Source organism: Megalobrama amblycephala, linkage group LG3, assembly GCF_018812025.1.
Source record: "Megalobrama amblycephala isolate DHTTF-2021 linkage group LG3, ASM1881202v1, whole genome shotgun sequence".
Lineage (NCBI taxonomy): Eukaryota > Metazoa > Chordata > Actinopteri > Cypriniformes > Xenocyprididae > Megalobrama > Megalobrama amblycephala.
This window is the reverse complement of record NC_063046.1, coordinates 35,865,810-35,877,810: the sequence shown is the minus strand read 5'-3', so window position 1 is coordinate 35,877,810 and position 12,001 is coordinate 35,865,810. Positions and strand designations below refer to the sequence as shown.

Here is a 12,001-nt window from a genome sequence, read left to right as displayed (position 1 = left end):
CATTATTAGAAATATATGTATTTGTAGACAAAGTTCTCAGCTAATGAACCTTGTAAGGGAGGTTTTTATGAAAATGTTTTTTTTTTTCACTTCATAACTTAATTTGTGTCAATTCCATTAGACTTACTAAAATGCATGCTATTTTTAATGGGATCTATCCAACAACAAGCTACAATCCAAACTACAATTTTTTTTTTTCTGTTTTCACACTATTATGTATAATCCTCACTGGGTTATGACACTTCAACACAGTAGGTGGCAATAATGCACCTTAACACCCTGCATTAAAATGAAGTATTTCATGAACACATCAATATGGTTTTTGACAAAGTTTGAACTACAATGGACTCATTGCTCTACTTGGAATCAGATGTAAGAAAGGCTCAAGTATGCAAAGAATCTGTAGCATTATTATTTAATACAGAGAAAGCTTATAACGTTATGGAGGGAAGGTTTTCTGATTAAATTAAAATAATTGGGTGTAGGGATGTTTAATTGGATGATTTTTATATAATCGAACAATATAGGTTAGGGTATAGGTACATCAGTCTCTAACAGATACCTAATTGAAAATGGAACGCCTCAAGGACGTGTATGCAGCCCTCTTCTATTCAATAAAACGATTAATGATATTTGGTGTTTAAGAAAACAAAAATTTCATGCTAATGATTACTATGATTATTCTTTATGGTTATTTTTTTAATCCTTTCAAACATATTATTCTTATATGGATGCATTTAATCTCGTATGAATCAATTTATGCTTCCATTTAGCTTACAAGGCCTTGGTTAACCTTATATAAGGAAAGCTAGGACATGTCATTATTGATTTCCTTACTAGTATCAAATTTAGCATGAGTTGGTGATCTTACTTAGAATAAGGCATACAGATATATTTGCATTAGGTCTAGACATGGTCAACATATTTATTCGACTCATTCTGCTTCTGCTTGTTAAAACCACAATGTTTAGCTACTTTTGCAGAATGTAACACCACAGGGTCAAAGCTGATCATTAGTTCCTCATTTTGGTTTGAACATAGGTATAAATATTGACAACTCTCATTGCTCGGGGCTCTCTATTGCATCTTGCTCATAGGGCCCTTTTGATGTTCTAGGCCTAACTTATAAAAGCAACAAGATTATATTTGAGAATATTATTATTAAGTAAGTAAGTAAGTAAGGCTATAGATAATCCTTCCGAATAACTGTTCTACACTCCAGTGTCGGTAATGCACCAAAAGCTAGTTTGCCAACCCCCAATAAACAACAACAACAAGAATGTAATGGATTCGCTCTCCAGCACATAGATGGCGTTATGCAGCTCTTTAGTTTGCTTGCAACCCGGCAGTGAATCCACCACAGAAGAGGCTCCGTGACTACTGACTATTTAGTGCGCTTCTGTTGAATCATTTGGCGTGAACAATTTGTAAGATTTCTTTAAATAAAATAAGTAAAATCTGTAATTGTTGAGCACTCAGAGATTACTTGGATAAAGACCATTCAGTTCTTTTTTTGGCAGAAATTGTCATGAAAATGACAGAGGTAAACAACGCTGTTGAGCCAAGTGTAACTGAAGAGGATGTTCGACTACTAATAAAAAGAAAGGAAGAAATAGAAGAGCAAATCAAAGCATACTACGACATGCTCCAAGCTGTAAGATTTTTTTTTTTTTTTAATATATATGGATTTAAATATGTTGTCATTTAGCCTTGAAATAAATAGGCTAGTATGTTGGCTGCTTTGAAGTTGTTTAATTAGTTCGTTCTTACGGGACTCGTTGTTTTTGCTTGATGCACGCTACGGTCTCGAGAGCAACGATTTTCTAAAAGCCTTTAACTTGAATACGTCTTTGGCTCTTGTATGTGTCACTCGTAATCCATCGTTCCTTGCGTAACTTGTTTAACTGCGTTTGGAGAACGTTCATCTGTCTCAACGTATCATGAAAATAAGAATGGAAATTATAAAGAAAATACTAACGTGACAGGTGGCTTAAATCATATTTAGCGTGCTTTGACTTTATTAAATATTTCACCAGAACATTATGGAATACAGTCAGCCCTTCTCAAACGCTATTTCCTTGTCTTGTATGGAGTCAGAATAGCGTCAGAGTTAATACATAGACAAAATATGATGCAAAAAAAAAAAAAAAAAATCATTCACATTCACATTCGAATTAATATGCCCCCCCCTTTTAAATAAAATAAAAAATCACAAAATAAAAAATAAATTAAAAACACTTCACAAATATACAATGTGCACACAATTTTTAAATTCAGAGATTGATTGATTCATTATGCATTTGCAATTTGTGTACATATTTTGAGACTTTCCTGCAACAGTTGGTTTCTGGAAGTGCAATTCATGAAGAACTATACTACCCATGATCCTTAGAGTAATATCCACTAATCATATAATCGCAGCAAACAAACAGCACAAAAGGTACTCTGCGGTGAACACCCACTCCCATAAAGCCCTGTAAATGATGTAATCAAGTCACTCTTTCTACACATGTAAACTAATTATATATTTGGTTATTTTATAATAAATTTCAACTACACTGTTTCTATACTTTTAATAAACAACTATAAATCAAGTTTTTTTTTTTTTTTTTTTTAGTACATTGTTCCCAATGCTTTGTGGGCTTGCGGTTCATTCCTGCATTAATTATGTTAAAGGTGCAATATGTAAGATTTTTTGCAGTAAAATATCCAAAAACCACTAGGCCAGTGATATATATTTGTTCACTTGTTTACTTACAATATCCCAAATCTTTCCAACTATTTGTAAATCGTTAGAAAATTGCAGGCTCCGGGACGTGTGAGGAGTCGACTGTCAATTGCGTCATACCCACGTTACCCTCAGTTTCTAGTATTTTTTTGTAGAAACCATGGAAACACTTGTTTAAATAGACAAGGGAACAACAGTATTGATATATTTATAGACAGAAAACGAATTATTGTTATATAGCTCAACACGTTTAGTCTTATTGTTTAAATCTAATTTTCTTGATTTTTTTTTTTTTTTTTTTTTTTTTTTTTTGCGAGTACCATGCTTTCATGCTTTACATGCCTCAGAGAAAAACACTATTTTGTTGAGAAAATCACTATTCTAGCTGTCATAGCATAATCAGATGCAGCTTTATTTTTAGTAACAGTAATACAGAATTTTCTCCATTATACAATACGTTTTAAAATTAATTGCATGCCATTTATCAACACAAGCCATCCAGCATTTAATATGAAATTCTAAAACTGATCTATCTTACTGCAGTCTGTAGCAAGTGTCTCACAGCAGCTGCCGAGCAAACGCACAGAGTAACGTTATAACATTTTCAACACTCTCAAATGTATCTAAAGGCAGGAACACACCAAGCCGACAATCGGCCGTCGGGCAGTTTTTGTTCATCGGCCGACTACGTTTTCTGAGTGTGTTCCACACCGTCGGCTGAAGTTGGTCCTCTTTGGCTTTCTTCTGGTGGATTCGACATGTTGAATCGGCGTCGGGCCATCTGATCATTCTGATTGGCTGTTCAGCTACTGCCACCTGCTGGTACGGAAAGGCATTTCATCTTGCGCAGGTGCAGAACGGACGTGCAACTTGACATGTCGGCTGTCGAGTGTCGGTTTGGTGTGTCAGGACAACTTTGGACACGGACGCTGCTGACGTGAGCCAACCCCGCAGTCTGCTTTTGTCGCCACTAGTTCGTCGGCGTCAGCTTGGTGTGTTCCTGCCTTTATATGATAATACTCATGACTGGAAAAGCTTAAGCAGTGCCGGCGACTGTGGCATAATAAGTTCCACTGCTCGTGAGGCGTATTTTGCGCAGTTGCTCCAGCAGCTTCGTTCAGCTCCTACAACGCTCAGTCCTGCTCTGCTTCATACTACAGTAACGTTAATAATCGCATCCATGAACATGATTTCTTCCTGAGTCCTATCCCGATTGTTTCCACCGGCTGTGATGTGAAGACCACATGTCCCAGGATTCCGCACTCAAACTTGCCATCATCAAGCTACACCTTTGTTTTGAATAGGCCTCTAGCGACCTCTAGTGGACAGAAATCTTACATATTGCACCTTTAAGTAAACAGTTTTACTTTTGTCTTTTTGTCTGATTTTCACATTCTTATTTGCTTTAAATAAAAGTCATTTCTATTACATAATTTCTTTTTCCCACCAATCAATTCTGATTAAAATATTTAAATAATAAAAATAAGTAACACAAAAAAGATTTTATTGTTGTCGGTTTTACCCCCTCGGTTGGATATCTGGGTTTCAGCCGTAGATTTGAAAGAGTTTACCTCTGTTGCCGCTGTTCACTATGTTGCTTGCTAATTTTTTAAAGACAAAAGACATTCATATGGTTTCTTCAGCAGGGAGGTGTAGGCATGGATGGTCCTCTGGTTGATGTCGAAGGCTTTCCTCGTGCCGATGTGGATTTGTACAAGGTCCGAACAGCAAGGCACAGTATCTCTTGTGAGTATGTTTTTCATCTATACCAGCAGACACAATAAACCAGTAGAAATATTGTCTCTTTCGCAGTTATGGTCACGTGACTTTGCTGTGCTGCGTCATCACAAAAGCATATAATTTGCATGCATTTTTAAGCATTGTGGATTAAAAACAATTGATTTTAAACTAGGGATGCACCGAAATGATAATTCTAGGCCGAAACTGAAAATTCAGGATGCACGTGTCCGAAAAGCTTTCTTGAGGTAAATTTAACATTAAGTGACATTGTATAGCCTATAAGCTGTTTTATTGACGTCTTTCCCCGGTTGAAACACTAACTGAGTGATTACATGAGACAGGACTCATTTCAGTAAGTTGTATTGTATCTTTCAACATACCTTCTGTTGTTCATTCATAACTGTTTTAACTGTTGTAGCATATCCACGTTGTGTGCACGAAATAGACAGTCAAAACGTGCCATAGGAGAAATGCTAATTTCACTGATTTTTGGCCCTCCAAAACCATTTCGGGCCGAAACCGAAAATAGCTATCTCGGCCAAAAATTCTTGGTAGCCGAAACTTTGGTGCATCCTGATTTTAAATGTTTAAAAGCAGGCGTCTATCAGCAGGCCATATTGACCATATTGTTCTCTGATAGATGCCTGCTTTCAAATGCTCCCGTGTATGTCTGTGCAAATGCTTGGTGAAGTGCATCAAAGATTTCTATTTACAACATGTTTTTGAAGTGTTGATCTTTGTAGCCAATCACAGACATATCTGTTGAGTGCGTGAACACAGTGGCCAATCAGAGGTGTTTAAATTAGTCAGAATCCACTCAACACCACTTAAAATGCTAGGGGGAATTGCTGGCATCATTTTAAAAATTTTAGTACCAACTTGGCAACAAAGTACCGGTACTTTTGACAACCAAGACAATGCAGTGGTTTTGTACATATAATTACTTTTATACAATTTATGTAGTATATGTAGTATTTATGTAGTAGTAGTTTTTTTTTTTTTTTTTTTTAGGTAGGTCTATTTCTGTCTTTGTTCTATTGTAGTTTTGTCATTGCTTGTAATTAGTTTTTTTGTTCTTATTTTAATACTGACTGTTTACTTGTCTTCAATAAGCTTGAGTTTCTTTTTTTTTTTAGCTCAGGCTAAACGTTTTTTTTTTATGATATTGAAATTGGTGATGAGAACTTATTGAAATAAAACCTTATTTAAAGCAAAAAGAACTATATCTTGATATATATATCATTATCGTGAAATAAAATTACTTGTATTGTCATATAAGATTTTGGTCATATCACCCACCCCTACATCTATGTATAAAATGAATGCTCTTACCTTTTTTAGGGTAGTGAACACAAAAAGTACGATGATAACACCTTTGGCTTTTAAACATGTATAATGGTATATGAATATATTAATAATTCAGTGCCATGGTATATATTAGAGTACCATAGTTTTACTGTCTGAAACCATCATTATGCCATGGTATTGCCACAGTATTTCTTTGTAAGTGAAAGGATGTTTGTTTAATTTCAGTATGGAATTGGTGTAATTCATATTAAAACATTTATTAACTCTTAGACTTTGGGGCTTTCCACTTGAATTTGACATGCCTACGTTTATATTCAGCCCACAATATTGCTGTTTTTACTGTATTTTTGATCAAAGAAATGCAGCCTTGCTAAGCATAATTAACTACTTTTTTTTTTAAAGGTGCAATATGTAATATTTTTGCAGTAAAATATCCAAAAACCACTAGGCCAGTGTTATATATTTTGTTCACTTGAGTACTTACAATATCCCAAATGTTTTCAACTATTTGTAAATCTTGAGAAAATTGCAATTTTAACCAAGGCTCCGGGACGTGTGAGGAGTCTCCTGTCAATTGCGTCATACCCACATTACCCTCGGTTTCCGGGTTTTATTTTGTAGAAACCATGGAAACACAAAAGACGCTTTAAAGGGATAGTTCACCCAAAAATGAAAATTTGATGTTTATCTGCTTACCCCCAGCGCATCCAAGGTGTAGGTGACTTGATGGCATGGTGATTTTTAACTCCAACCGTTGCCGTCTGTCAGTCAAATAATGCTAGTGGATGGGAACTTCTACTATTCATTCATCACTCGATTCGTTTGGTCTGATCGCGCTCTGACAGCGGCAGTGATGTCTCGCGCATATACTTCAATGAGTGCTAGACATCACTGCCGCTGTCAGAGCGCGATCAGACCAACCTGTTAAAAAATCCGTTACAGTTAAAAAATCATCATTTGTGTTCTACTGAGGAAACAAAGTCACCTACATCTTGGATGCGCTGGGGGTAAGCAGATAAACATCAAATTTTCATTTTTGGGTGAACTATCCCTTTAATACATTACACATTTTAATAGACATAATTATTATTAGGTATTAACAGTAATACATAATTTTCTCCATCATACAATACGTTTTAAAATTAATTACATGCCATTTATCAACACAAGCCATCCAATATTTAATATGATATTCTAAAATCGATCTGCAGTGTGTCTCAAACATGTGTCTCACAGCAGCCACCGAGTGAACGCTCAGAGTAATGTTATAACATCATTTTCAACACACTCAAATGTATCTAATATGATAAACAGAGCTGCGTTACCTCATACTCATGACCGGAAAATCGGAAGCGGCGCCGGCGACTGTGGCATAATAAAAGTTCTGCTGCTCGTGAGGCGTGTGTTGCGGAATCGCTCCAGCGGCCTCGTTCAGCTCCAACAACACTCGCTCCTTCTCTGCTTCATACTAAATAACCTCATCCATGAACATGATTTGTTCGAGTCCTATCCCTATTCTTTTGCACCGTCCATTGAGGTGGAGACCACATGTCCCAGGATTCCGCTCTAAAACTTGGCGTCATCAAGCTACGCCTTTGTTTTGAATAGGCTTCTAGCGACCTCTAGCGGCCAAAATTATTACATATTGTACCTTTAAACGCATTTTAAAAATCTTAATAATTCCAAACATTTGACTGGTACTATATAAGTATACATACCTATACTATATATATATTTGTTTAATCATTTGCCATTCTTGTAACTCTTCAAGTGCTTAACATTTTTTAATCAAATCATTTTTAAAGGTTTACAGAATGATCACAAAGCTATCATGGTGGAGATAGAGGAGGCTCTTCATAGGCTCCATGCTACAGCACGGGTCAGACATGAGAAGGATGAGACAAAGATGGAAGCCACTGAACAGTCTGTGTCTCCGCCATCCCCATTTGCCCTGGTAGATGCTGTAACACAGGGTTCCCCTGCTTTTCAGGCTGTGAGTTTGTGCCCCCAATCAGCCATTTCTAACCTTCTGAATGGTCGAAATTAAATTACACCCCCATTTGCTTAATATACCATCTTGGTTTTTAAAATTTAAAATTTTTTCTTACTATGTGTCCTTCTTACTTGTAAATATGCAACATTATATAAGTCATTTACATGGTTGTAACTTTTAAGTAAGTTTAAGTATTTTTTTTTTTTTTTAAATAGGTCTAGATAGTTTTTAATTTTTATTTTAGATTCTGGTATTTTAGTACATCAAGTTAACTAAATTAAAATTTAAATGCATAATAATATTAATACATTACAACTAATTTAAAATGAGAAATTTTGCCTTGGCAACTAGCTGAAATAAAATAAGTTTGTTTTTTATATTTTATTTCTGTTAACGTTTAATTAACAGTTTATTTTTTTCAAAAATGTTTTTCAATGTTTTTAGGTAACTATAATAACCAAGCTTGTAAGTTACTGATCGGAAGGTTTATTTAATTTCACATACTTAATTCTGTACTTAAGTCTTATTTTAAGTCTAGGCACAAACTGATGATGTAAATAGAGCGTTTAAAACAAATGAACAGCACTTTACAAGGTGGCTGTTGATTTTTCTTGAGGGACAATAGTTGCAGTTGATGTTTACATTTTCTTCTGTGTGTAGGGTTTGCGAGTTGGCGATGAGATTATGGAGTTTGGGTCCGTAAATACACAAAACTTCAGGAATCTGCGTGACATCGCTTCTGTTGTCCAACATAGTGAAGGGGTGTGTTGTAACTTGAAACTCTATCCGTTTAGTTTAAAACTCTGTTGCATTTACATATTTTTTTTAATACTCTGCATTCCTGTTTATGTACTGCATGATTCATTTAGATTTTCATCTTGATGGTTTATTCTCCTATCTATACTGCAGAAATCCCTACGTGTTGGATTATTTCGAAATGGACAAGAAGTGCATCTTAATTTGACTCCTCGGAACTGGTCTGGTAGAGGACTGCTAGGGTAAATAATGTGTCTTTTGGATTAATTACTTAAATCAATAATGTTAATTAAGGCAACAAGTAATGAGGTAATATGTATATCATCTGTCTTTGCTGACCACACTTTTGTTGAAGTCTTGTAAGGTTTTATTGAATACTGATAAATTGGTGCTGCTGCTTTTGTAAATGCAGCAAAAAAAAAAAAAAAAAAAACTTTTGAGTATCATCATTATTAATAAATTGTTTTTTATTCTTCTGTCAATAGGTGCAACTTAGTGCCTCTTCAGAGATGACCAGTGAAAGTTCAAGGATCATCTTTAATGACAAACAACACAACTCTGAACTTGATCAATTTTATTGCTTGTTTTGGTCTTGCAAATTGTAAAATTGAGTCAAGTTAATAAATACCCAGGAGAGATGACAAGAACATTCAGTATCAGACTGATTTAATCTGTCAGAAAGGAAAAAAAATCTTGGCAAGGTTTCTTCCATCCAGTTTTGTTTAAATTCTTGTTTTAACTATGGAACAAATCTGGCAAGAGGATCTTAACATGTCAGACCGATTTCGTAACATCTCAGGCCGTTTTCACACCACTTTTTTTTGGAACCTGGTGCGTTTTCTCCCTTTGTTCGGTTCGTTTAGGCATAAATGAACATGGCAATCACGCTTGGATCCGCACCAAAACAATCGCTCCGTGATCACGTTATAAGTGTGTGTGTGTGTATATATATATATATATATATATATATATATATATATATATATATATATACACAGTGCCCTCCACAATTATTGGCACCCTTAGTAATTATGAGCAAAGGCGGCTGTGAAAATAAATCTGCATTGTTTATCCTTTTGATCTTTCATTCAAAAAATTCACAAAATTCTAACCTTTCATTGAAGGAAAACAGTTGAAAGTGGGGGGAAACTCACATTATGAAATAAATGTTTTTCTCCAATACATGTTGGCCACAATTATTGGCACCCCTAGTAATTCTTATGAGTAAAATATCTCTGAAGTATATTCCCAGTCATATTTACATTTTTTAGCACACCAGGGTGATCATGAACATGAAATTGTCCAGCCATGACTTCCTGTTCCACAGGAGTACAAACATGAGGAAACACAAAGGCCAAATTCCCGTAATCATTCATCACAATGAGTAAAACCAAAGAATTTAGCTCTGATGTGCAGCAAAAGATTGTTGAGCTTCACAAAATAGAAAGTGTCTGTAAGAAAATAGCTAAAGCATTGAAAATCCCCATTTCCACCATCAGGGCAATAATTAAGAAGTTCCAATCAACTAAAGATGTTACAAATCTGCCTGGAAGAGGATGTGTGTCTAAATCGTCCTAATGTGAAGTGAGGAGGAAAGTTTGAGTGGCCAAAGACTCTCCAAGGACCACAGCTGGAGAATTGCAGAGATTAGTTGAGTCTTGAGTCTCAGAAAGCCTAAAAAAAAATGATCAAACAGCACCTACATCCCTACAAGTTGTTCGGGAGGGTTTCAAGAAAAATCCTCTGCTCTCATCCAGAAACTATCTCCAGCATATTCAGTTGTCAGACACGACTGGAACTTCAAACTGGACCGGCTTCTATGGTCAGATGAAACTAAAAAAAGAGCTTTTTGGCAGCAAACCCACCAGATGGGTTTGGTGCACACATGGATAAAAAGTACCCCATGCCCACGGTTAAATATACTGCTGGATCTTTAATGTTGTGGGCCTATTTTTCTGCTGGAGGTCCTGGACATCTTGTTCAGATACATGGTATCATGGATTCTATCGAATACCAACAGATAAAAAATCAAAACCTGACCGCTTCTGCTAGAAATCCAATAATGGGCTGTGGTTGGATCATCCATCAGGACAATGATCCAAAACAAACATCAAAACCAACACAAAAATTTGTCACTGAGCACAAAATGAAGCTTCTGCCATGGCCGTCTCAGTCCTGACCTGAACCCTAAAGAAAATGAGTGGAGTGAACTGAAGAGAAGAAGCACCAACATGGAGCCGGAATCTGAAGGATCTGGAGAGATTCTGCATGAAGGAATGGCCTCTGATCTCTTGTCAGGTGTTCTCCAAACTCATCAGGCATTATTGGTGAAGACTCAGAGCTGTTATCTTGGCAAAAGGAGGTTGCAAAAAGTTTTGAATAAAAGGGTGCCAATAATTGTGGCCAACGTGTTTTGGAGAAAAACATTTATTTCATAATGTGAGTTTCCCCCCACTTTCAATTATTTTCCTTAAATGAAAGGTTATAATTTTGTGAATTTTTGAATGTAAGATCAAAAGGAAACAATGCAGATTTATTTTCACAGCTGCTTTTGCTCATAATTACTAAGGGTGCCAATAATTGTGGAGGGCACTGTGTATATATGTGTGTATATGATGGATGATGGATGATGCTGAGGAAACTCTGACCAATAAGAGGACAGATTTTATCACATGTGACTTTCATAAACACATTTTGGTACGCTTCGAAATGTTTCCTTGTGAAAGTGAACAGAACCAGGAGGAAAATGCAACATTGTAACAAATTAAGTCCTTGTTTCAGAACAAAGCAAACAATCTACAGGTCTGAAAATGCCCTTAATATTAAAATGCAGCAGAATGATAAGAATATATGTATGTACAAAGGTAGCATAAGCTGCATGCCCTTTATGTCACAGTTGTATTAAAACACAGTTGTATTGACTTGAATAAATAGTCAAGTCAAGACACCTTTATTTATATAACGCTTTATACAATGTAGATTGTTTCAAAGCATCTTTACAGTGATAACAGGAAAATGATTCAGTGATTCAGAGTTAATTTCGGCTGTACAGCAACTCTAAAAGAAAATAGTGTCATTGTTCAGCTAAAGTCAGTTTAGTGTTAATTCAGTTCCATTGTAAAAATCATTAATTATTATTTAATTTAATCTATAAAGCAGTTCTGCAGAAAAGTGATTGTCTTCGTCCAGCTCAGTTTAGTTCTTATACAACAGTGTCAGTACAGTAGAGTCAGATCAATAATATTGTTGAATATTAAGTATATTCCAACTAAGCAAGCCAGAGGTTACAGAATGGAGAAAAAAACCTTGACTTTAAGAACTTGCATTAAGAACTTGGCAATTAGCAAGATTTTAAAATGTATGCGATGTTTAATCAGGAAATAATGTCTGAATTTGTATTTTTAGGTGAACTATCCTTTTAATATACGTGATAAACATATTACGGTTTCAACTTGTGTCAGCTTTATATCCCTTTT

The 12,001-nt window shown here is 35.5% G+C and overlaps 1 protein-coding gene across 5 annotated transcripts; it reads left to right on the top strand.

Annotated features, from left to right (window-relative positions):
• The first annotated feature begins 1,270 nt into the window (after positions 1-1,270).
• On the top strand, positions 1,271-9,172 carry psmd9 (proteasome 26S subunit, non-ATPase 9). 5 transcript variants are annotated; one of them, XM_048185288.1, is made up of 7 exons: positions 1,271-1,427; positions 1,521-1,654; positions 4,375-4,474; positions 7,582-7,769; positions 8,430-8,531; positions 8,679-8,767; positions 9,011-9,172. In XM_048185288.1, exons 2-7 carry the CDS (start codon positions 1,529-1,531, stop codon positions 9,036-9,038), a joined length of 633 nt encoding a protein of 210 aa, XP_048041245.1. In that variant the 5' UTR covers positions 1,271-1,427; positions 1,521-1,528; the 3' UTR covers positions 9,039-9,172. The 5 variants fall into 5 exon arrangements, with proteins under 5 accessions (XP_048041245.1, XP_048041243.1, XP_048041247.1 ...); XM_048185286.1 differs by having other exon boundaries at positions 4,372-4,474; XM_048185287.1 differs by having other exon boundaries at positions 1,349-1,654.
• Positions 9,173-12,001: the final 2,829 nt, after the last annotated feature.

What these genes read in the sequence shown, in the direction of transcription:
- psmd9 (XM_048185286.1), top strand. Translation starts at nt 1,529, where the DNA reads ATGAAAATGACAGAGGTAAACAACGCTGTTGAGCCAAGTGTAACTGAA. An exon ending in ACTACGACATGCTCCAAGCT is followed by an intron (nt 1,655 to 4,371) that starts GTAAGATTTTTT and finishes TGGTTTCTTCAG; the next exon opens with CAGGGAGGTGTAGGCATGGA. An exon ending in TCTGGTAGAGGACTGCTAGG is followed by an intron (nt 8,768 to 9,010) that starts GTAAATAATGTG and finishes TTCTGTCAATAG; the next exon opens with GTGCAACTTAGTGCCTCTTC.